This window comes from Canis lupus, chromosome 2 (assembly GCF_048164855.1).
Source record: "Canis lupus baileyi chromosome 2, mCanLup2.hap1, whole genome shotgun sequence".
Classification (NCBI taxonomy): domain Eukaryota; kingdom Metazoa; phylum Chordata; class Mammalia; order Carnivora; family Canidae; genus Canis; species Canis lupus.
In genome coordinates this window covers 32127767-32154498 of record NC_132839.1, presented here as the reverse complement: position 1 = coordinate 32154498, position 26732 = coordinate 32127767, and the positions used below count along the sequence as shown (strand labels likewise).

At 40.9% G+C, this 26732-nt stretch overlaps 1 protein-coding gene across 7 annotated transcripts in view; it reads right to left on the bottom strand.

Annotated features, from left to right (window-relative positions):
• The window catches only part of ANKRD31 (ankyrin repeat domain 31), a 118928-nt gene extending 112660 nt beyond the window's left edge, over positions 1-6268 (bottom strand). For all 7 annotated transcript variants that reach the window (XR_012015920.1, XM_072795029.1, XM_072795060.1 and 4 more), the window contains exon 1: positions 5989-6268. Coding sequence is in view for 5 of the 7 variants with exons in the window: in XM_072795029.1 (XP_072651130.1) it covers positions 5989-6092 (104 nt within the window). In the remaining 2 variants the exon portion in view is untranslated. The remainder of the gene's footprint in view (positions 1-5988) is intronic.
• Positions 6269-26732: the final 20464 nt, after the last annotated feature.

The following is a 26732-nucleotide window of genomic DNA, read 5'->3' as shown; positions in this document are numbered from 1 at the left end:
AGTTATCAAGGTTTTGATAGCTGTCACACTAAGGCTTTGATTCATTAAAAGATCTAGTTGTCTAAAAATGGTACTTGGCACCACTGTGCTTTATCACTGGAGTTGCCACTATTTTGATATACATCCTGACCAAAATGTTGCTTTCCTTTCTTTTCTTTTTAAAAGATTTATTTATTTGAGAGAGAGAGAGAGTGAGAGAGAGAGAGAATGGGAGCAGAAGCGAGGAGGGCAATAGAGGAAAAGAGAAAAATCTCAAGCAGACTCCCCGCTGAGTGTGTAGCCCAAGGCAGGGCTCTGTCTCAGGGCTCTGAGATCACAACCTGAGCAGAAATTACAGGTTAGAGGCATAAAAGATTGAACAACCCAGGAGAGCTCAAAATGTTGCTTTCTTTAGTCAACTTAATGTGGTTAAGTCCTTGTCTCCTTTGCTTTCTTTTCCTCCTTTCCCCAAGTATATCCTTTGTAACAAGTATTTTCTATTTAGGCAATTTACATGAAGACCCCACTGGTCTGTCTAGGGGAACAGAATTAACACTCATCTTTCTGGGTAATTATGTTGAATTAGGTTTTTTTTTTTTTTTTTACTATATGCAATCATAATGTTCAGAAGACATGTGACCTGAATGTATACAAAAATTCATGTAACAATGAACTAATGTGGTTCAGCTGAAATGTACTGAATAGGATTAATTTGAGATATATCCCTTTGAGTTATAGAACAGTTACCTTTAGCAGAGATGAAACAACACAAGAGTTGATAAAGAGTTCCCAGGGTACACAGAGGAAAAATGAATCATGCCTCTCAGAAAAATTACAAGCCAACAAAAATCTTATTAGTCAGCAACTTGAATTTTCACAAAATTTCACTAACAGCAACACCTACCAAGCCACAAAAAGGACTGGATGTATTTTTGGACTGGTTTCCAGATGGAAGGCTAGAGCCAAATCCAGACTCTCAAAGAGTGCTTTTTCAGACACAGCTAACATACCTGGCATCCTGGTTCTTTTTAGCCTTGCCTTTCCTAATCCCAAAGGTTCATCAAATCCTTTCTCCCATTTCAGTAAAAAAGATTTTACTAGCTGCAACACTTAAGGATTATTTAGCTGTGTGAAACGGTATGTTTTGCCTCTTAGGGATCTCTACTAGGACTTGTGTCTCTCATCCTAATTAAAGTTGGGAACTTCTGAATGAAAAACTGCCAAACTGAACTGCATACAAGCAAAAAAAAGATGAAGAAAAAAAACAATGGCCTGGCAATTCAGCTCCAGCAATGCTTAGACTTTGACCATACTGCCATACCAGTGAGATGAACACTAGTTTTTATTTAACTACGAGGTCTAAAAAAATGATGTGCGTGGCACCACAGAGAAGCATTTTAAATGAATCACAGGGGAAGAAAAAGATTGGTCAGCCAAGATAGGGTAAGCCATCTAAAGCCTATTCCTCCCATCCATTACATAAAAACTCAAATAGAATATTTTTTGAAACTACCTGAGGAATCTGAAAAGTAAATAATAGTGAGTAGATTGAGGACTGAAGTCAATATCTGAATACCTTGCAAAAGGTGAATTTCAGAGGTTGTTTTTGTTCTGTTTTGGTGGTCCTTTATTTGTCACCAGCTTTGATTCCATGTCTAATCCTCAGAATGCATAGTGGGCTCAGACAATAAAAACTCCAGAAGAAATCCCCTATCTCTAGGGATAAGACTCCTTTTTTAAAGGATCCCTGAATGCCAGAAAGTGCAAGGGGAAATCTCTGGGTTTTATTTGCTTTCTCTCTTTAGCCTCAGAGCTATACTGCTTACCAACCATGGCAATTTGGGCACTTAAAACCCAAGAGAAAATCTGCCTCTCTTGCTAGAGGAATCACATGTCCAAGAACATAGAGAGCATCTTTTATTTTCTTCTCTCTCTTAACACTTTCCCCTGAAGGTGACCTTAGTTGCCAAGGACTGCTCTGAAGAAGGCTAACACTCAGAGAAATATTTCTGGTGATATGAACCAGCATGTGGGCATAGGGAAGAAAGGATGCATGAGAATCCTTCAGAAAGAAAAAAAAAAAAAAGGGCAGAAATGGGGAATCACCTAATTCCATATGTGATTCAACATAAGTCCCAGGCTCAACCCTGAGCAGTCCACACGCAAAGCACCTTCAAAGAAGCACAACAAAAACACAGAGAACTGAACTATGATACTAACTACTGCTCAAGTTTCAGATTAACCCCTGAGTGATACATGAATCAGACTCAAAAAAGCATAGTAAAGGCTCTGAAATTGGACTGATGATGTAACCACAACTCATAGGAGGCAAAACAGAACATACAGTCAGAACCTACTAAGGTTGACAAAACAAAAATCAACCCGGTAGAGGACTTTAACAGGACCAAGAATCCATAACAGATTCAAAATACATAGGATTTAATCCAATATTACTCAACACGTGAAGAACAGGAATATCCAATTCTTGAGAGAAAATGTAATTAATAGATGTGAACTACACCCCCATGACCAAGATGTTGGAACAAGACAAAGACTTTAAAGCAGTTATTAAAATCATTATCTATGAGATAAAGGTAAACACTAATCAAATAGATGAAAATACTGAAGTTCTCAGTAGAGAAAAACTATCAACAAGAATCAATGGAAATTTTAGAAGAGAAAATTATATTATCTGAAGTTAAAAATTCACTGGATGGGCTCAACAACAGAATGGAGATGATAAAGGAGTGTAAGTAACTCTTAGGATAGAACAATAGAAATTACACAGTCTGAAGAACTGAGAAAAAAAATTAATAAGGCTACAGGGATATGGGAACAGGACGCCTGGGTGTAGCTGAGCAGTTGAGCATGTCTTTGGCTCCGGGCGTGATCCTGGGCATCCAGGATGGAGTCCCACATCAGGCTCCCCGGAGGAGCCTGCTTCTCCCTCTGCCTGTGTCTCTGCCTCTCTCTGTGTGTCTCTCATGAATAAATAAATAAAATAAGAAAGAAGGAAGGAAGGAAGGAAGGAAGGAAGGAAGGAAGGAAGGAAGGAAGGAAGGAAAGGAAGGAAGGAAGAAAGAAAGAAAGAAAGAAAGAAAGAAAGAAAGAAAGAAAGAAAGAAAGAAAGAAAGAAAGAAAGAAGGAAAGAAAGAAATTCCAGAAGAAGAGGAGAAAGAGATTGGTATAAAAAAAATTTAAAGGACTCATGACAGAAAACTTCTGAAGTTTGGTAAAAGGCATAAATTTATATATTCAATAAGCTCAGTGAACCCCAAACAGGAAAAGCACACACAGAAATCATGCCCAGACACACTGTAGTCACAGTGCTGAGAAACAAAGATGGGGAGGGGGGACTGAAATAAGATTTAAAAAAAAACAAAACAACAATACATCATACATATAAGAGTAGTGATTTAAATGGGTTGAGGACTTGACTACAAAGGGGGCAGCAGGAAGTTTTTTTTTTTTTTTTCTTTTTTTTTTTTTGGAGTGATGGAACTATTCTGGATCTTGACTGTGGTGGTTTTACAAGATAACGTATTAGTGACAATGCTCCCTGTATACCAAGAGCAACTCTTACTTTGGGTATACATCAAATCAATGTCCCCAAAACCTGGGTATCATCCTTTACTTGCAGCTCTTCCCTCATCCTGCATATCGGATTAACCACCATCTCCTGCCGCGTTACTTTCTCAAAATTTCTCAGATTTGCCTTTTCCCCTCCATTCCCACTGTTTCTTCCGGTCAAGTTCTCCTCACCCAAGTCTGTTACTACTTGAGGGCCACAGCTAACCTCTACAGCCTCGCTCTGTCAAAGGGGATCTCTGCTCTTTAATAATTGCAACTCTAACCTGGAAGCTTGCTAGAAACGCAGGATTCCAGACCCTACCCTCGAACTCCTCAATTAGACTCTTGATTTTAATAGGATTCTGGAGTGATTTTATAAGGGCATTAAAATCTGCAAAGCCCTAGTCTAGGGCATGCCTGAGTGAACGAAAGTGGGATTATGCGCCTCCTTCGTTAACATTTTACAGGCCCGGGCCATCCTGACCTCTCCTGACCTCGGCCTACTGTCCTCACCAGGCCCACCTTCTCTCCAGGAAGAACCGACTCCTGGAACCCCAGCGCACAGGGCCGCACAGGGCCCGCCTCCCGCACCCTCAGCCTCGAGCACCCGCGCCCGCCGCGCGGCTTGCCCAACCCCTCGCCTCTGCCCAGACGGCGGCCCAGCGAGCCCTGAGGGCTGCCGGCCCCTCAGCCGCCGGCGCGAGCCTCCACCCCGACTCGCGCCTTTTATTGCGATGATCCTTTTTTTTCCTTTTTTTTTAATAATAAATTTATTTTTTATTAGTTTTCAATTTGCCAACATACAGAATAACACCGAGTGCTCATCCCGTCAAGTGCCCCCCTCAGTGCCCGTCACCCATTCACCCCCACCCCCCCTCCTCCCCTTCCACCACCCCTAGTTCGTTTCCCAGAGTTAGGAGTCTTTATGTTCTGTCTCCCTTTCTGATATTTCCCACACATTTCTTCTCCCTTCCTTTATATGCCCTTTCACTATTATTTATATTCCCCAAATGAATGAGAACAATGTTTGTTTTCTCGGCCGGCCCGGCCCGCAGGGCAGGGGAAGCGGCCTCCTCGGGCCTGCGGAGAACTAGAATCATCACCACGGCTCTGAGGCGCTGACCTGCCGGCCATCTTTTTTTTTTTTTTTTTTTTTTTATTCTGATAAAACTCTCCGTTTCCAATTTGGAAGTAACGGTTCCCCCGTCACGTATTTTCCTGAAATTATGTTAACAGTCGCCTAAACCAGAGCTTCCAGTTGCTTAAAGCAAAACGCATTTCAGAAATTTGGACCCCACACGTTTTTCCCGGGCAAAAGGACTTTGCCTCAGGATGAGGGGAAAGGCGGGGGTTTCTGTTTCTATTTCAGATGCCAGAAACCACTTGCCATAAGGCTCATTTAGTCCCAAGCGGGACGGTGGGCCCGCCGTGGCTCGTTTGTTTGTCCGCAAGCTCAGGGCTGAGCCCCGCGGGGCGGAAATATATTTAAAGTATTTATGGATTTGTAGCAAATATAGGCTATTTAAAGGTTAAATAATTTGTACTTCTGTTATTTTTGTTCATGCCAGCACCTTAGAGCAGTAGCTTGCTTGTGCATAAAAATGTCTTCCTATCACTTCATGCATTTTGGCTTTTAAATTTTTGGTTTATAAATTGAGAAGGAATTATCTTTAAGTTTCTGTCATTGAATACATCACCATAAAAAAATTAGAATCCTGCATATATAGATAATGAAATAATAAAATGATCTTTATGCTTTATAAAACCATGAATCAGACTTGAATGAGGAACACCTTCCACATCCTTGAAAGAAAAGCATTAGCTTAAAAAAAAAAAAGAAAAAAAAAGAAAAGCATTAGATTGAGTTTTAAAGTGTTTTGAGAATGAAGTATTAAGATCCTATTTCTGTGTGTGGGAAATATCAGAAAGGGAGACAGAACATGAAGACTCCTAACTCTGGGAAACGAACTAGGGGTGGTGGAAGGGGAGGAGGGGGGGAGGTGGGGGGGAATGGGTGATGGGCACTCAGGGGGGCACTTGACGGGATGAGCACTGGGTGTTATTCTGTATGTTGGCAAATTGAACACCAATAAAAAATAAATTTATTATTTAAAAAAAGATCCTATTTCTGTAGTAAAGTCAGACTTAATAAATATGTCAGAACTATAAGCTAATTCATAAATTCTAGATATACCCCTACATAAGGAAACTAAGTGCTGAATGGAGCATTTTCCTTTTTTTAAGATTAGAATCCCCAATTCTGAAGTTACGGACAAAGGCCTGAACTTTCTATAGTGACTCCTGCTCTGTCTGCATATTTAGTTAAAATTTTCACTTGTGGTTTGTGTTTACCTCTTCTTCTATATCAAGACTTTAAAAAGCATGAAAATAAAAATATTCTCCCCTTAAAAAAAAAAAAAACCGCGGGACGGCGGTCACCTTCTCCAGGGCAGCTCCTCTTCCTCCGGGTCGCTCTCCGTCACCGACCCGTCTATCACCGTCTCGTCGCTGTCATAGTCTGCGGCCTGGCCGCCTGCCTCCATCTTCGCCGCGCACGCGGAGCCTCGTCTACGCTCCTCTGACTCCCCGCTTCTCGCTAAAAGAGAGGGACCCGGAGGTCGCGGGAAGCTGTCAGTGAAAAACGCGGGAGGCGGCGGGCGGGCCTGGTCCCAGAGGGTCAGGCGCGCACGCGGCTGCGGCCGTCGCCGTGGAGGACGCGGCCCCCTCGCGCCCCCCCCCCCCCCGCCTCCCCGCGCCCGCAGGACGCCGCGCACACCCCGCGCCGGGGCCGGAGTGGCTGGCGGAGCGCCCGCCCGCGGGCTCCCCGGGCCCCGCCCCGCCCCCCAGCCGCATCCCGAAGGCCGGCGCCGGCTGTGCAAGAAGGAGGCCGGAGCTGCGCGCTGCTGCGGGGCGCTGCTGCGGGGCGCTGCTGCGGGGCGCGGCGCGGGCGAGACCCAGGCCGGAGGGCCCCGCAGCCCCCCGGCGCCGCGCGGGCCTCTCGAAGCCACGGGGCCTCCTTTACGCGGGCCGCCTGGCGGCCCTGCCCGAGCTGCGCAAGACCGACGTGTTTGTCCTAAGTTCGCAGGTCATCAACCACCCTAACCGATGTATTTTCCCCTCATTAACTCTTATTTTTATATATATATATTTCTTTATGATAGTCACAGAGAGAGAGAGAGGCAGAGACACAGGCAGAGGGAGAAGCAGGCTCCATGACCCGGAGCCCGATGTGGGATTCGATTCCGGGTCTCCAGGATCGCGCCCTGGGCCAAAGGCAGGCGCCAAACCGCTGTGCCACCCAGGGATCCCCAACTCTTTTTTTTTTTTTTTTTTAAGATTTTACTCATGAGAGACAGAGCGAGCGGCAGAGACCCAGGCAGAGGGAGAAGCAGGCGCCACGCGGGGAGCCCCACGCGGGACTCGATCCGGGGACCCGGGATCACCGCCGGGCCCCAGGGATCCCCCCTCATGAACTCTTTAATTGCCTTGAAATGCAAGTTGTGTAAAAAAAAAAAAAAAAAAAAAAAAAGCTGAATAAATGCTTTACTTTTTTTTCCTTTGTACATTTTTAGAATGATAGTGCCTTAGCAACTTGCAAAAATAGCCAGTTACGACTTTGACTGGAATACTAGGTTTATATATTTGGTGTGTTTCAGTGTATTTGAAAGTCGTTAATCCAAACATTCAAAACCAAGTGAGCTCCGCTTGGCAAGACGGATTCGGGATAAGAGAGAACCCCTTCTCCACATCTAGTGTGTTGACTTTGAAATCTCCAGCGCCACCCGCACCCCAGGCCTTTAAAGGTTTGCTGAATAAATGGATAGAACTAGGGTTTTCTGACTCCCGGATTCACTGCTCTTTTCTCTACATGCAATGGCTTTCCCATTATTATCTTACTATTTAGATCATATTTAAACTACTGCTGTTTAAAACACTTGATTGGTGATTGTCTTTTAAATGTATTTGATTGGGATCCCTGGGTGGCGCAGTGGTTTGGCGCCTGCCTTTGGCCCAGGGCGCGATCCTGGAGACCCGGGATTGAATCCCACGTCGGGCTCCCGGTGCATGGAGCCTGCTTCTCCCTCTGCCTGTGTCTCTGCCTCTCTCTCTCTCTCTCTCTGTGTGACTATCACAAATAAATAAATAAAATTAAAAAAAATAAATGTATTTGATTATTCCCCATTTCCACTCTTGTACATTAGGTAGGACAGTAATAAATATACAGGGAACTAGACCTCTGTGTTTTTCACACCTCTCTACCTAGTCCTCCAGGTTTAAATCAGCCCTAACTTCCATCCACTCTCCTGCTGACCTACTCCTTGGGTCAGCTAGCTCTCTTTCCACTTTTTAAAAAGTGTTAAGTAATCGCCAGCAATGGAAAGTGCATATCCATTAAAAGGCTGGTGGGTGGCTCTAAATGCCCCACACCAGAAGGGAAGATACGCCTAAACTAAATAAAAGCTCTTGCTCCAGGCGGCTGGTAACTTTAACTAAGGATAGAAAACTTCTAAGCCTGAGATTCAAATTTCTTTTTAAAATACTTTCTCCTTTGGTGGTAAAGAGTCAGTTATTTTTGCTTCTTCAGTTCTTTTATTTTATTCAAGACAGTTGCCAAGATTCAAAGCATAAAGAAGAAATAGCAGAGATGATCCACATAAATGCTAGCATGATTTTAAAGGGAACTTTGTTTTTTTTGAAAATCCAAAGTTTCACTGCAAGACAGAGATAGAAAAATAATTGATCTGTGTGAGAAACTAGCTTGCAAGTGACAAGAAAAAATATAATTCAGACTGATGTAAACATAAAAAGGCTAAGTTGAGTCACATAACTGAACCTCCATAAGTACCCAGGCTTTTCAGGTATGATATGATTCAAACAATGTTGAAAAGAAATCTAGCTTAGCTTTTTTTTTTTTTTAATTAGTTTAAGTTAAACACTCAAATAAATTGAAACACATTGAATGTATAAAAATCCAGAACTTCATTTTTTTAAGAGTTTTATTTATTCATTTTACAGAGAGAGCGCATAAGCAGGGGGAGTAGCAAGCAGACAGAAAGGGAGATGCACACTCCCCACTAAGCAGGGAGCCCAATGTAGGGACCCTGGGATCATGACCTGATTCATTCAAGGACCCTGGGATCATGACCTGAGCCCAAGGCAGACACTTAACTGACTGAGCCACCCAGGTGCCCTAGAACTTCATTTTAAAATAATAATTAGTAACTTAGAAGGTTGATAGGTACCATTTTATTATTCTAAAAATAAATAAAGTGGGGGGATAAAGCATTTATCGTGATGTTTCTACACAATTGGTATTTCACGGTGACCAAAGAGTTGATGAGGGAAAAATTTCTTTATAGAAAAATCACAGCTAACAAATTCAAGAGATATGAAAGAATTAGAAAATCATCATTTTGCAACCCATGATACAGTGGATCTAGGCAATGATCATCAATAGCTGCAATAGTTAGGCATAACAAAAAAATAAAGAACTAGACCTCTGTTTTTTCACACCTGCCCACCCACATCTTCCATGTTTAAATCATTCCTAAATTCCTAGGTAAAAAGCTGATGGAGAATTTTATAATGGACAGATCAGGATGACAGCACTTAAGTCCAAAGATAATCTTAACATCACTGAAAATGAGACAACCAAATATGTGCCTCCTGGCACAATGCAAGAAGGGTAAGTGGCACTTACCTATGAAGTAGTCTAGGCCAAAAACAAACAAAAAAAAAAAAAACAAAAACAGTTAAAAACCTGAATCTAATCAAGCCTCTAGATTATCTGCAGGGAGAGAAGGGGGAAGAGAAATATAATAACACCATGAAGATGAAATTTACCAAACCTGGGACATGGGAACCTCTATAGGACAAATGACCTGGTTTCTTAAAATTAAAAATTTATGGGATTAAATTAAATATCATGGGATATTTAAAAAGGAATGAGAACTCTTTTAGATTTGAAGAAACCCTAAGAAACGAGGGAAAAAAGTAGTTAAAAAGGAAAACAGATTGATGATACTAATACAAAATGACTTAGCGAAAAAACCTTGAAAAAAGCATTATGTACTTTTTTTTCATTATGTACTTTTTAAACCACCAAATATTTGTACAAAAATTTAAAAACACAAGGTAGAATACAATTAAATAAATTAAATTAAATTTGATTATACCAAAATTTGAATCTTTGAGTGTACTAAATTCATGAAACCAATTAATCCTTAAGAACTGTAATTAATTTTTTGTATTTTTTTAATTGGGGTTCAATTTGCCAACATATCGCATAACACCCAGTGTTCATCCCATCAAGTGCCCCCCTTCAGTGCCCATCACCCAGTCACCCCAACCGCCCGCCCACCTCCCTTAACACCACCCCTTGTTCTTTTCCCAAAGTTAGGAGTCTCTCATGTGCTGTCACCCTCACTGATATTTCCCACTCGTTTCTCTTCTTTCCCCTTTAATCCCTTTCACTATTTTTTATATTCCTCAAATGAATGAGATCATATAATGTTTGTCCTTCTCCGATTGACTTACTTCACTTAGCAAAATACCCTCCAGTTCCATCCATGTCGAAGCAAATGGTGGGTATTTGTCGTTTCTGATGCCTGAGTAATATTCCATTGTATACATAAACCAAATCTTTATCCATCATCTGTCGATGGACACCAAGGCTCCTTCCACAGTTTGGCTGTTGTGGACATTGCTGCTATAAAAATCGGGGTGCAGGTGTCCCGGCGTTTCATTGCATCTGTATCTTTGGGGTAAATCCCCAGCAGTGCAATTGCTGGGTCGTAGGGCAGATCTATTTTTAACTCTTTGAGGAACCTCCACACAGTTTTCCAGAGTGGCTGCACCAGGTCACATTCCCACCAACAGTGCAAGAGGACTTTCTCCACATCTTCTCCAACAGTTGTTGTTTCCTGACTTGTTAATTTTCCCCATTCTCACTGGTGTGAGGTGGGATCTCATTGTGGTTTTATTTGTATTTGCCTGATGGCCAGTGATGTGGAGCATTTTCTTATGTGCTTGTTGGCCCTGTCTAGGTCTTCCTCTGTGAGATTTCTGTTCATGTCTTTTGCCCATTTCATGATTGGATTGTTTGTTTCTTTGCTGTTGAGTTTAATAAGTTCTTTATAGATATTGAAAAGTAGCCCTTTATCTGATAGGTTATTTGCAAATATCTTCTCCCATTCTGTAGGTTGTCTTTTAGTTTTGCCAACTGTTTCCCTTTGCTATGCAGAAGCACAGCAAATAGATGGGTCTTGCTTTTTAATCCAGTCTGAAACCCTGCGCCTTTTGATGGCATCATTAAGCCCATTCACGTTCAGAGTTAGTATTGAAAAATATGAAGTTAGTGTCATCATAATACCTATTCAGTCTCTGTTTTTGTGGATTATTTCTTTGGGGTTCCTCTTTCTTTTACAGAGTCCCCCCTTAATATTTCTTGCAGAGCTGGTTTGGTGGTCACATATTCTTTCAGTTTCTGCCTATCTTGGAAGCTCTTTATCTCTCCTTCTATTCTGAATGAGAGCCTTGCTGGATAGAGTATTCTTGGCTGCATGTGGTTCTCATTTAGGACCCGGAATATATTCTGCCAGCCCTTTCTGGCCTGCCAGGTCTCTGTGGAGAGGGCTGCTGTTAATCTAATAGTTCTCCCCATATAAGTTAGGGACCTCTTGTCTCTTGCTGCTTTAAGGATATTCTCTTTATTTTTGCAACTTGCAAGTTTCACTGTTAAATGTCAAGGTGTTGAACGGCTTTTATTGATTTTAGGAGGGGATCTCTCTATCTCTTGGATCTGAAAGCCTGTTTCCCTCCCCAAGTTAGGGAAGTTCTCAGCTATGATTTATTCAAATATGCTTTCTGGTCCTCTGTCCCTCTTGGCAGGGACCCCTGCCTGGGCAGGGACCTCTGGAACCCCAATTAAATGTAGATTTTTCCTTCTGAGGCTGTCATTTATTTCCCTTAACCTTTCTTCATGGTCTTTTAATTGTTTTTTTTCTTTTTTCCTCAGCTTCCTTCCTTGCCATCAACTTGTCTTCTATGTCACTCACTCTTCTACCTCATTAACCCTCATCGTTAGGACCTCCAGTTTCGATTGCATCTCATTTAATTGATTTTCAATTTCAGCCTGATTAGATCTAAATTCTGCAGTCATGAAGTCTCTTGAATCCTTTATGCTTTTTTCCAGAGCCACCAGTAGCTTTATAATTGTGCTTCTGAATTGGCTTTCTGATATGGAATTGTAATCCATATTTTGTAACTCTGTGGCAGAGAGTACTGTTTGTTTCGTGTGTGGTGAGTTCTTCTTTCTAGTCATATTGCTCAGTGCAGAGTGGCTAAAAACGAGTCGTACTGGAAAAAGAAGAAGAAAAAGAAAAAAAAGAAAACAAAACACAAGGAGGGGTATCCTCTGGTTCTGTATACTGTAAATCCCACGACTTCCCCTGGAGCTCTCCAGCACTGCTTGGTCAAGAACTTGCTCTTCCCCTGTCCTTCCAGCTGGTCATCTGGGGGAGGGGCTGCTGTGCTGATGCTCAGGTGTGTGCACCTGGGGGCGCCGCCCCGCCCCCTGCCGGTGCCTTGAGGCCTCTGTCCCCTGGTGCTGCCCCCCCACCCCTCCCACCCCCCACCCCGGCTCCCAGGCACAGGGTGACACCAGGAGGAACACCACCACTGGCCGCCGCCAGCTCCCCAGCCCTGGAGTCAGCTCCTGCTGTAACCACCACAGCTCTGGGTCCGCAGGGGCCTGGGTGCTCCGGGGCGGGGGCCGCTGACCTGTACAGCTCGGGGCGCTGGCAGGGGAGTGTCCCCGCTGTCCTGGGCCCTCCCGGCCTCCACCCGTCCCGGAGGAGCGCAGGATCCCGACTGTGTCCCCCAGCGCCCTGGGCTCCGGGGTCTGTGCTGCTGGAATCGCTCCCGGGCCGCGGCTCCCCAAGCAGCAGGGCGCAGCACCCCCAGCGCCCCCTGACCGACCGGCTTCTCCCCAGGCCCCACCGGGCGCTCCAGCCCTTACGGAGCTCAGCCGCGGGGTGGGTGCACTCTCTCCGGGTGCACCTCCTTGTTAGTGACCCCGGGAGACTGGAGGCTCCACTGCACCCCTGCGTTCCCTCCCCCTCCCCCCAGTTCCCTGCGAGCGCCTTTCCATCCAGGAAGAATCCGGGGCAGATTCTTAAAGTTCCCGCTTCTCCCGGGCGGGGCTTTCCTGTCCGGAGGCTCCCCTGCCCCCCTTAGCCCGGCTCCTCGCGGCCCCTACCCGACTTGATTCTTTATTTTATTTTCTTCCGTCTTCCTACCTTGTTAGAAGCACAAGCTCTTCTCGCTGTAGGGCTCCAGCTGTTCTCTCTTTAAATCTCAGGTCGAATTGGTAGGTTTTCAGGATGGTTTGAAAGGTAAGTTGGTGGGGCCAGGTGATTGGGGGACCCTACTCCTCCGCCATCTGGCCCTGCCCCCCAAGAACTATAATTAAATTTTAATTGCTTAATTCTATAGGCTGTAAGTCTTTAAAGAAGTCCTGTGTGGGAATTCTTTACTTGCTTTAAACGTGAATTAAAAGGATAGTGTCAGCCCTAGCATCTCAAATTTTCATTAGGAAGGAAAATCCCAAAGTCATATCCAATAATCCTATGCTAACCCATAGATGATAGTGAGACTCAGTGCCATGAAGGAGGGCTGAGAATAAGGGCATTTCCTTTACTGTCCTTTGCGGATGAAGCACACAATAAACAAGTACTTGAAAGAATGAGATAATCAGAGAGTAATGCATGCCTGAAGGGAATTAATAGGTTGCTGAGATAGAGAATATGATCAGAGAGGGCCTCTCTGAGGAGGTGACTTTTGAACTAATAGCTAAAGCAGGAACATAATTGCAGAAGTTCTGAGCCAACTAGGAAAACAGAAAGGAGACTTGTGTGCTTGGAGCTGGGGAGTAAGGGGAGAGTGGGATGAGATGAGGCCCAAGCACTAAAGCAAGAAGTAGAATATGTACAAGGTGTAAATCTTCAATAACTCAAAGATTTAAACATTTTTAAAAAGATTTTTAGGTTATTTATTCACAAGAGACACACACACAGAGGCAGAGACACTGGCAGAGGGAGAAGCAGGCTCCACGCAGGGAGCCCAATGTGGGACTGGATCCCAGGTCTCCAGTATCACACCCTGGGCTGAAGGCAGAGCTAAACTGCTGAGCCACCCAGGCTGCCCAGATTTAAACATTTTTTAGAAAGTGTTGCTGTCCATTAACTCAAGCAATTCACATGGTATTCAGCACAAATTAGAACTGTTTTATAAGTAAGGGACACCTAGCTGGCTCAGTCAGCAGAGCAACTGTTGATCTCAGAGTTGTAAGGTCAATCCCCATGGTGGGCCTAGAGCTTACTTTAAAAGAAAAAAGGTTTACTTTAATAAAAGAACTGTTTTGTGAATGAGATATATGCATAACCATAAAAATCAGGATACTTGAGACCTTTTCTGAAAAACTGCAAAATGTGAGAGCATACAAAGGCAGGCTTACACAGAATTAGTTGTTGGTTCAGTACCTACATTGTTTTTCAGTGGTCACTATAGCTGATTCACTTGTATAGGAATATTCTGATCACAACTCCTATAGGTATGTCCTTTCTTAGTGCAAAATTTAAGATAGAAGCTCAACTTTAAAATGGCACAAAATATATATGAAAACACTTCAAAAGTACTATGAAATTTAAAATAGTAACCTCATTGATAATTAATATTTTGTGATGAAAAACTGGAGAATAACTGATAGCACCTGTTATTCTAATAAATGACAAAAAGGTATATTATAATATTGAAGTCCATTGAATCAGCAGAGGAAATGGAGAAACCTAATGAGTAAGAGGCTCTGATTGGTTCTGATGGTGGAACACAGAGTATGATTAGTATCATACTCTGTATCATAGTATCATAGTATAATCAATATGTACTACCAATATTTGTTTGGGAAAACAGTGTTTCTTGCAAGCTAGTTAGGAGATATGCTCAAGAGAGAACCAGCCTAGTTATATCTTGTCAAAAGGATCGTCTAAAGGGAAAACAGTCCTCAGCAGAGAAGATAGAAGTGGACTTCTGTATTCTGTATTCCAAGAATGGGAAAGGCATCATCAAAACAGGGTATGTACTCCCAGATCAAGGGGTGCAGGAGAGAGATCATCAGTGGTGGGTCAGGTTTCCAAAACATTACAAAATCACTTTTGATAGAGTCAGCTTTAAATAAAAACTGGACCCAGAGAGTGCAAAGCTGCCTTAGGACAATATTAGTCAATGCTATGCTGATAAATAAGTGTTTAACAACCCTCCCTCTGGAGGGAATCAGGAGTCCTGATTTCTAGAATTGACAGATTTCTGTGGTATCCAAAATTTATTCTGCACATTATTTCTTCTTTCCTTATTCTCCTTCTCCTCCACTTAGTTAACCACAGAATCTAGCCCCATAGTAAAATTTAACAGAATAATGAGGAAGTGATGAAATTTGGTATTTATTGCCTTTATTTTTAAGATGACTTATTCAATTATAAGTTTATATACTTAAATTTTTAATAGTGACTATACTTAATAACTTACAAATTACTGAAAATTTATTTACTTATTTAAATTCCTGAAAATTTAACAATTTGATTCTTACAAACTAGTAGTAGAAGCTGGCTCCAGTGCACCTTTGACTCCACCCTTGCAAGAATTTTCCTATCTCCTTCCCCCCATCTCTGTCTTCCCCATACTCCAGCACCAGAGTGGCCATACTTTATGGTTAGCTGAGGGGAGGAGAACCAGGAAAGAAACAGTAATTTGTAGAATGGGTTTTAGAAGTCTCAGTTCTGTGAATCCTACTTGGAGGAAAGTGAATTAGCCCTTTATTCAACAATGCAGATGTTATGGGAGGAAGACCATGTGAAAGGTAGAGGACTGTCTTCCTTCATCTCATTGAATGCTTTCCTTTACTGTGCCACACCTCTCTTTTTGTAACCATTGTCTACAGCATGATATTTTAAACTAAAACACACATTTACATTTTTTCATAGTACCAATAATGGGAGAAGAGACCAACACTCTGTAGTTTCATTATGCTTCATCTGCCTTTAACTCTGGCAGTTGTTGTATGTCAGGGAACATCTTATGACTGTTTTAATAATATGTGGAAGTGCTAAGTCAATTGAATATAGAAATGCTAACCTTTTTAACATGAGGTATGAGAATAACTGGATACTCATATGGGAGAAAATAATGAAACTTGTCCCCTATGTCATTACATACACGAAAAAAATCATTTGGGATAAACATAAAACAAGTGTCCTATAATCCAGGGGTTCTTCTTCTAGAAAAACTTCTGCACACTGGCATAAGGACACATGTATATTACTCATAATAACCCAAAATGTAAACAATCCAATTAGCCTTCCGTGAGAGAATAGATCTAAATGTTTATCAGGAGGAGAATGGATAAATAAATTGTGGGATATTACGGATTAGGATATCTTATGGCTGAAAAAAAGAAATGAACATATCAACATTGATGAGTTTTAGAACTCATTCTTACAAAGTTTAAAAACAAACAAAAAATATGTTATTTAGGACCCATTGGTATATGATAAAACTCAAACTAAAGGGATTATTTATTTTCCTATTTATTTTAAAGATTTTATTTACTTCCTCAAGAGATACTCAGAGCAAGGCAGAGACATAGGCAGAGGGAGAAGGCTCCCTGTGGGGAGCCTTTGCAGGACTCCATCCCAGGACGCAGGGATCATGACCTGAGCCAAAGGCAGACACTCAACCCCTGAGCTACCCAGGTGCCCCGTAAAGGGATAATTTAAAAAGAAAATTCAGGGTACTGATTGCCTCTCTGGGAAGACAGATGAGTAATATGGGGAGGAGTTCAGAAGAAACTCAAAAGAATTGGTGATGTCCTATGTTATGTCTTGAGTTGTATAGTTCATCACAGTTGACTGTTAATTATGTTTCATAGCTTCCATATGATGTATATATATAAAGACAGAACAAAAATTATATATATTACATATACACATATATAATATACATGTGATATTTTATGAGATAAAAGTATATATGTTATTTTTATATAATTAAACAAAAATTATAATATGTATAATATTTTATATTTAAAAAGGTATAGAGAAAAAATGGAAGGGTATGAAATGTGCTAAAATGGTAACAGATAGTCACACTGAGTGAAAGAGTTCTATGTAATTATTTTCTCCATTATAGTTTTTTACATTGTCCTAATTGTTTAAATGGTAATATAATACTTTTATAACAAAAAAGTAATTTTTTTGATGTCACGTCACAAGACTAATGCACAAATTTCAACTATGTCAATATTGCCTTTAAATATTCACTCCTTTGTCAGTCTTACTTCCTATCTTTTGAAGATTTATTTTATTTTATATTTATTTTATTGTTTCTGTGTTTAAGTTCTATGCTTACTATTTCTGACAGCTCTATGATTCCTTTGAGTTCTAGTTTTATAACTGAAGCCTTAAATGAAAATGCTGATGGTTTTTTCCACAGCCCTTTAGCAACATCTAGTGGGTGCCTACAGACAGGACAAGACAAACATTTTCTTACATAATTTAAATAGCAACAGTTTTGATGGCAAATCAGACTTAGTAAAATAAGTGTTAAATCCTCAAGACAAAATGATCCCTCTTGTGATGAAATAACGTTAAATACATGAGTGTGTATGCAAATGCCTAGGATAAAATATAGCTGGCATCTCCTCATCTAGCCTGCTGTGAATTTAACGTTTGTGACTACATTATCATCAAGAGCAACAGAGCGATATAGAAACCTACAAAGCCAAAAGGAGAATCTGTAGAGAATGGCATCTATAAGAAATAGAAGTTTCCAGGAATATAAACTTCCCCAAATATCTTTGCCATTTTTTTCCCCTTTGACTTGCTGCGTTACCTCTCCCACCTTATTTTCACTAAAATTCTGGACCTAGATAGATATTAGCTAATGGGTAATGAGTAGTAGCTGATGAGTGAGTGTAAAGAAGCTCCAAACTTTGTCTTTAGATGTAAATAAAACATGGTTGCAACTCCTCTGGTCCTTCCCAAGACTTGAGTCCTCTCAAAGAGCTCTCTCCTTAGAAAGCTGGTAACATGTTCCTAAAAATAATTTGCATTCTGATCTTCCACAGCATAAGAGGACAGTTTCTCAACATTACCCAGTAACAGGGAGGAGATGACCTGAGATCAGGCACCCTGGGCCCTTCAGCCTCTTTACTTCTTAACTCTATCACTAAGAAATTTTCTCTAACCTCTCTCTGCTTTAATTTCCTAGCTGCAAATTAGGTAGAGATTAATCCAGTCCTTGCAATTTTTTTCCTTGCAATTTTTTTAAAGATTTTATTTATTTATTCATGAGAGACAGAGACAGAGAGAGAGAGAGAGGCAGAGACACAGGCAGAGGGAGAAGCAGGCTCCATGCAGGGAGCCTGACATGGGACTCAGTCCCGTGTCTCCAGGATCACGCCCTGAGCCAAAGGCAGGCGCCAAATCACTGCGCCACCGAGGGATCCCCCAGTCCTTGCAATTTTCATAGACATCTCTATATAATCAATTAACAATTATTTATGAAAATGCTTTTACTTGTAGGAAAAATCCACAAAGACAAGATAATAGTATTAACATTTCCATGCACGTATAGAAAACAAATTTCTGCTTATGGCTATCAACATGTAGCTGTTGCCTGTTGTGGACATTGCTGCTATAAACATCGGGTGCAGGTGTCCCGGCGTTTCACTGCATCTGTATCTTTGGGGTAAATTCCCAGCAGTGCAATTCCTGGGTCGTAGGGCATGTCTATTTTTAACTCTTTGAGGAACCTCCACACAGTTTTCCAGAGTGGCTGCACCAGGTCACATTCCCACCAACAGTGTAAGAGGGTACCCCTTTCTCCACATCCTCTCCAACATTTGTTGTTTCCTGCCTTGTTAATTTTCCCCATTCTCACTGGTGTGAGGTGGTATCTCATTGTGGTTTTGATTTGTATTTCCCTGATGGCCAGTGATGCGGAACATTTTCTCATGTTGGCCATGTCTATGTCTTCCTCTGTGAGATTTCTGTTCATGTCTTTTGTGCATTTCATGATTGGATTGTTTGTTTCTTTGCTGTTGAGTTTAATAAATTCTTCATAGATCTTGGATACTAGCCCTTTATCTGAGAGGTCATTTGCAAATATCTTCTCCCATTCTGTAGGTTGTCTTTTAGTTTTGTTGACTGTATCCTTTGCTGTGCAAAAGCTTCTTATCTTGATGAAGTCCCAATAGTTCATTTTTGCTTTTGTTTCTTTTGCCTTTGTGGATGTATCTTGCAAGAAGTTACTGTGGCCGAGTTCAGAAAGGGTGTTGCCTGTGTTCTCCTCTAGGATTTTGATGGAATCTTGTCTCACATTTAGATCTTTCATCCATTTTGAGTTTATCTTTGTGTATGGTGCAAGAGAGTGGTCTAGTTTCATTCTTCTGCATGTGGATGTCCAATTTTCCCAGCACCATTTATTGAAGAGACTGTCTTTTTTCCAGTGGATAGTCTTTCCTCCTTTGTCGAATATTAGTTGACCATAAAGTTGAGGGTCCACTTCTGAATTCTCTATTCTGTTCCATTGATCTATGTGTCTGTTTTTGTGCCAGTACCACACTGTCTTGATGACCACAGCTTTATAGTACAACCTGAAATCTGGCATTGTGATGCCCTCAGCTATGGTTTTCTTCTTTAAAATTCCCCTGGCTATTCGGGGTCTTTTCTGATTCCACACAAATTTTAAAATAATTTGTTCTAACTCTCTGAAGAAGTCCATGGTATTTTGACAGGGATTGCATTAAACGTGTAAGTTGCCCTGGGTAACATTGACATTTTCACAACATTAATTCTGCTAATCCATGAGCATGGAATAGTTTTCCATCTCTTTGTGTCTTCCTCAATTTCTTTCAGAAGTGTTCTATAGTTTTTAGGGTATAGATCCTTTACCTCTTTGGTTAGGTTTATTCCTAGGTATCTTATGCTTTTGGGTGCAATTGTCAATGGGATTGACTCCTTAATTTCTCTTTCTTCAGTCTCATTGTTAGTGTATAGAAATGCTACTGACTTCTCGGCATTGATTTTGTATCCTGCCACACTGCCAAATTGCTGTATGAGTTCTAGCAATCTTGGGGTGAAGTCTTTTGGGTTTTCTATGTAGAGTATCATGTCGTCAGCGAAGAGGGAGAGTTTGACTTCTTCTTTGCCAATTTGAATGCCTTTAATGTCTTTTTGTTGTCTGATTGCTGAGACTAGGACTTCCAGTACTATGTTGAATAGCAGGGGTGAGAGTGGACATCCCTGCCTTGTTCCTGATCTTAGGGGAAAGTCTCCCAGTGCTTCCCCATTGAGAATGATATTTGCTGTGGGCTTTTCGTAGATGGCTTTTAAGATGTTGAGGAATGTTCCCTCTATCCCTACACTCTGAAGAGTTTTGATCAGGAATGGATGCTGTATTTTGTCAAATGCTTTCTCTGCATCTAATGAGAGGATCATATGGTTCTTGGTTTTTCTCTTGCTGATATGATTAATCACATTGATTGTTTTACGAGTGTTGAACCAGCCTTGTGTCCCGGGGATAAATCCTACTTGGTCATGGTGAATAATTTTCTTAATATACTGTTGGATCCTATTGGCTAGTATCTTGTTGAGAATTTTTGCATCCATGTTCATCAGGGATATTGGTGTGTAATTCTCCTTTTTGGTGGGGTCTTTGTCTGGTTTTGGAATTAAGGTGATGCTGGCCTCATAGAACGAATTTGGAAGTACTCCATCTCTTTCTTTCCAACCAGCTTTAGTAGAATAGGTATGGTTTCTTCTTTAAACGTTTGATAGAATTCCCCCAGGGAAGCCATCTGGCCCTAGACTTTTGTGTCTTGGGAGGTTTTTGATGACTGCTTCAATTTCCTCCCTGGTTATTGGCCTGTTCAGGTTCTCTATTTCTCCCAGGTTATTGGCCTGTTCAGGTTCAGGTACTTTGTGGTTTTCCAGAAATGCGTCCATTCTTCTAGATTGCCTAATTTATTGGCGTATAGCTGCTCATAATATGTTTTTAAAATTGTTTGTATTTCCTTGGTGTTGGTAGTGATCTCTCCTTTCTCATTCATGATTTTATTAATTTGAGTCTTCTCTCTCTTCTTTTTAATAAGGCTGGCTAATGGTTTATCTATCTTATTAATTCTTTCAAAGAACCAACTCCTGGTTCTATTGATCTGTTCCACAGTTCTTCTGCTCAATTTCGTTGAGTTCTGCTAGAATCTTAATTAACTCTCTTCTTCTGCTGGGTGTAGCATCTATTTGCTGTTTTTTTCTCTAGCTCCTTTATGTGTAAGGTTAGCTTTTGTATTTGAGCTCTTTCCAGTTTTTGAATGGATGCTTGTATTGCGATGTATTTCCCCCTCAGGACTGCTTTTGCTGCATCCCAAAGATTCTGAACGGTTGTATCTTCATTCTCATTAGTTTCCATGAATCTTTTAAATTATTCCTTAATTTTCTGGTTGACCCTTTCATCTTTTAGCAGGATGGTCCTTAACCTCCACGTGTTTGAAGTCCTTCCAAACTTCTTGTTGTGATTTAGTTCTAATTTCAAGGCATTATGGTCCGAGAATATGCAGGGGACGATCCCAATCTTTTGGTATCGGTTCAGACCCGATTTGTGACCCAGTATGTGGTCTATTCTGGAGAAAGTTCCGTGTGCACTTGAGAAAAATGTGTATTCAGTTGCGTTTGGATGTAAAGCTCTGTAGGTATCTGTGAAATCCATCTGGTCCAGTGTATCATTTAAAGCTCTTGTTTCTTTGGAAATGTTGTGCTTAGAAGACCTATTGAGTGTAGAAAGAGCTAGATTGAAGTCACTAAGTGTAAGTGTATTATTATCTCAGTATTTCTTCACTTTGGTTATTAATTGATTTAAATATTTGGCAGCTCCCACATTCGGGGCATATATATTGATGATTGTTAAGTCCTCTTGTTGGATAGATCCTTTAAGTATGATATAGTGTCCCTCTTCATCTCTCACTACAGTCTTTGGGGTAAATTTTAGTTTATCTGATATAAGGATGGCTACCCCTGCTTTCTTTTGAGGACCATTTGAATGGTAAATGGTTCTCCAACCTTTTATTTTCAGTCTGTAGGTGTCCTTAGATCTAAAATGCGTCTCTTGTAGACAGCAAATAGTCCTGCTTTTTTATCCAGTCTGAAACCCTGCGTCTTTTGATGGGGTTATTAAGCCCATTCTCGTTCATAGTTACTATTGAAAGATATGAGTTTAGTGTCATCATGATACCTATTCAGTCCCTGTTTTTGTGGATTGTTCCATTGGACTTCTTCTTAAAGGGGAATTTTAAGAGTCCCCCTTAAAATTTCTTGCAGAGCTGGTTTGGTGGTCACATATTCTTTCAGTTTCTGCCTGTCTCGGAAGCTCTTTATCTCTCCTTCTCTTCTGAATGAGAGCCTTGCTGGATAAAGTATTCTTGGCTGCAAGTGTCAAAATATTTAGAAGAAAATATAGAACATCTTTATAATCTAAAGGTAGGGAAGGATTTTATAAACAAGACATTAAAAGCAAAATTCATAAAAGATTGATAAAATTTATTACACAGAAGATTAAGAATTGTCTTTTTTGAAAAGACAAGGAGACAGTAAAAATGGCAATGCGCAAATCGGAAAAAGAATATTTGGAGAATATGTAATCTGGAAAGTATATGTTATAATATAATATTATGTTATTATACATTCATTACACATGTTATAATATTATAATATGTTATAATATCCATACTATATAAAGAACTCTTCTATAGCAATAAGAAAAAAAATCAAGCATTCTCATAGAAAAGTGCAAAGGCCATGAACCATCATTTCACACAAGAGGAAACTGGCCAGTGGGTAACACATGAAAAGATGTTCAACTTCATCTGTTATTCAAGAAAAGTAACATCAGTTAATATCTATCTAGGTATGTTCTCTTGGAAAATCTTACAAATGTGTATTAGGAGACAAGTATAGAAAATACACCAAAGCCTCATCCATAATTAGCAAAAAGTGAGAAATGTTATTACCAGAAGAGTGGATAAATAAATTGTGAGATATTCATATAATAACTATAGTAACAAAAATGAATGAATACAGTTATAAGGTAAATTTCAAAAATATAAAGTGTGGATAAAAAGAAAGGTATGGTAAGAACATTCATTCCCACTTATATAATTTCCAAAGTAAAAGCCAAAACTAATCAAAATACATTGCTTAAAGACACACAAGATGAAGTGGCAGGGGTAGTAGCACAGTTTCTTAATCCAAATTAATTCTTTTAATCCTTCAAATTCCCACATAAAAACGGAAACTAGATGCCAAACCCCAAAACTCATAGATAACATTTACCAGTTAACCAAATGGCAAAGTGTCTCCACGGACCTGAAAACACAAATGAATGGAGATAAACACCCACAGTTGCAAGAGCTGTGTGGTAGCAAGATCTGTACAGGAGAAAGCCAAGGGAAAACGGAATGTCTGACAGACCTGAGAACAGGAGAGCCACCAACAGCCAATGGATACTCACTGGAAAGCATGAAGGGCTTTCAGAACATCCACTGAAATGGTGAAGGTGTTGTCCAATGCAACAAGGGGTGAGTATAAGAGTCCTTGGTAAATTCCAGAAACGACTCAAACAGCCAGGCCATGTGAAGTTGTAAAAACAACCAGACAAAGCTGTCTTTTTAAACAAAATTCCATACTGGGGGCAATTGCTGAAAATAGAATAGGAAAGAATGGAGATGCAGTGTGTATCTCATAAGAATGCAATGCATGTTTTTTTATGTATACATTATGATGATGGGAAAAGTGTATTTTTTGTCTCTTACAGTTGGTTCCAAATAAAAAGTTTGAAAACCATACTGTAGTTGCTTTCCAAAAATCTTTGGAATTCTTTTTTTTTTTTATTGATGTTAAATTTACCAACATACAGAATAACCCCCAGTGCCCGTCACACAATCACTCCCACCCCCCCCCGCCCTCCTCCCCTTCTACCACCCCTAGTTCGTTTCCCAGAGTTAGCAGTCTTTATGTTCTGTCTCCCTTTCTGATATTTCCCACACATTTCTTCTCCCTTCCCTTATATCCCTTTCACTATTATTTATACTCCCCACATGAATGAGAACATATAATGTTTGTCCTTCTCCGACTGACTTACTTCACTCAGCATAATACCCTCCAGTTCATCCACATTGAAGCAAATGGTGGGTATTTGTCATTTCTAATAGCTGAGTAATATTCCATTGTATACATAAACCACATCTTCTTTATCCACTCATCTTTCGATGGACACCGAGGCTCCTTCTACAGTTTGGCTATCGTGGCCATTGCTGCTATAAACATCGGGGTGCAGGTGTCCCAGCGTTTCATTGCATCTGTATCTTTGGGGTAAATCCCCAACAGTGCAATTGCTGGATCATAGGGCAGGTCTATTTTTAACTCTTTGAGGAACCTCCACACAGTTTTCCAGAGTGGCTGCACCAGTTCACATTCCCACCAACAGTATAAGAGGGTTCCCTTTTCTCCGCATCCTCTCCAACATTTGTTGTTTCCTGCCTTGTTAATTTTCCCCATTCTCACTGGTGTGAGGTGGTATCTCATTGTGGTTTTGATTTGTATTTCCCTGATGGCAAGTGATGCAGAGCATTTTCTCATGTGCATGTTGGCCATGTCTATGTCTTCCTCTGTGAGATTTCTGTTCATGTCTTTTGCCCATTTCATGATTGGATTGTTTGTTTCTTTGGTGTTGAGTTTCTAATCTTTCTTACTCTCCCCTCTGAATTATGTTCCTAAATCTCTCATGTAATGTTTCTACTTAGACTTACCTATGAACATTCAGGCCTGTATTTCTCTAAGTGAGATCCATTGATAGTGTAAATCCAAATCACCTGGGGTACTTTATAAAAAGGCCCCTTCCTATGCCTAGGAAATCAATATCTGGTGGGGAGGCTCAGGAATGTGCATATCACACAACTCTCTCCAAGCATGGTGTTGGCACACTACAGTTTGAGAAGCTTTAAACCCTGAAAGCTTAGATATGACCCAAATAGGCCCACACATCCACAAGAGAAGAAGGCACTATCAGATACAGGATAAGGATATTTTTATGGCAGGTGACTGGTGCAGATAGAAAACAGTGAGGGCGCAGATTGGAAGAAGCGAAGGGGTGTTATTTTCCGGCCTCCTAAACCTAGTTTGGGATACTACAGATTTAAACTGAATCTTGGTCAAGATGAACATATTAGGAGCCTCTTTGTTTCAAGCAATAGGTCCTGATTGCAATGGAGATTGGATTTCTACTTGTTCTGGCTTAGATCTACTGGGAGACATGAAAACATATACCCCTCTATTTGGCCACCTCAAGGAGAGGTCCTGTGATAATCAAGTGTCCTAAGTCTGGACTAAATAGATTTAATGAACCAATGCAGAGATGCCAAGTAGCTTTTTGATATGTCAGTCAAGAAAAGATGCAGAGAACGATGAGCCATTCTACCCTGCGACAAAGAGGGGGAAGAGACATGGTCTCTCCCCACTCTTCCCATGTTAAGACATCATATTGACTGAATGTAATTTTAAGTCTTTGAGCGGAGGGTGAAGGTGGATGATGGTGTTTTTCTGGAGTCCTTTCACTGGGTTCCTGGTACCTTGTATCAGTGCAGCTTGTATGACCTACCTCACTTAACGACACACACGTTAGTTTTTAGTAAAGTGCTTAAAATGTAGAATTTGTTTTCATATGTCAACTAGTAAGGCCTAATCACCCAAGAGAAGGGTTCATTAACTTGTATTTTTAGTAAGCATCCCCTATGATTTTGTAGGAAACTAAACTAAATAGAGAAGCTGTGGAAGAGAATAAGCAATATATGGGTTTTAAATTTCAACATTTATTCAGGTCACAGTGAAGTCAGGTGTCCAAGCTGCCATTGCACCACTCATTTGTACAGTTTGTAACATTTGAGAGTCAAATTATTGCATCATAAAGGAATTGGCTCTGGCAGTATTATCTGTATTTGTATTTTTACCTGGTTCCAGCTGATGATGAAACCCACCTTATCCAAGTCACACCAGAAAAGAGCAACACTAAAATAATTTCAAGTAGAAGCCCTCTGCTCAGCAGTCCCCGGTAAACTGGGTGAATGACACTCATGCATCAGTCCAAATCCCTTTCAAAAATTATACAGGGAGTCATCTGGGATGCCTCGCTATTCTATTTATCTGCCTGTGCTACTGACTGAAGGATTCTAGGCCATTACATGACATTGCCTGCAACTGTGTGGTTCCACTCCAGGTTTCTAAGGCCTTCTTAGGCCCCACGTATTGGTTGTACGAATCCCTCAACTACAGATGGCATGTCTTTTGTCTTCAACACTTCCCCTATTTATATTTCAGACATTCCAGAGTAACACTGAGGTTACAGTGGCACTGATTCTTTTTTTCCTTCTCTACTTTTCTTCAAATCCTTGGAAAAGGTAAGGTCAGTGCATATTCTACTGATTTTGGAACTACCTCTTCCCAAGAGGCCCTTATACTTCCAGACCAAGCTCTGGTGCCCTAACTCCTTAGGTTGAGGATGAGTTTTTTTTCCCAGGAACTTCTGCAATTCTCATGGCCCTCTGCTCTACCACACTAAGACTTACTTGAACCTGCAGGATAAATAGCTTATGCTCCCATTCCAGGGCTACCACTGCATGGCATGTTCTGAAGAAGTTGCAGCCAAGAATATAGGTATAGTTTGTCTGCAAGCTGTCAGAGGGCTAGATTTTAGAAACTCCAGAAGATATTTTTTTGAAATCTTCTAAGATACAGTTATATCCATCTCAATTTATCGAGTGAGAACATGCCAATTACTATACATACAATTCAATCTACTGCAAGGTAGATAATCTGATTTTACAGATGAAGAAAGGAGCTCAAAACAATCAAGCAACTTGCCCTAAGTCACAGAGATAGTGGGGGAAAGGGAGATTGGAAGGAGACTAGGTGTGCTCCCAGACCCAACTCCATAGTCTATATTCTCCTAAATTCAAGACCTTTTGAAGTAGAAGGGCTTTAAGAAACCAAATCAGTTGAGATCCTAGTGGATCAAGATTGTAT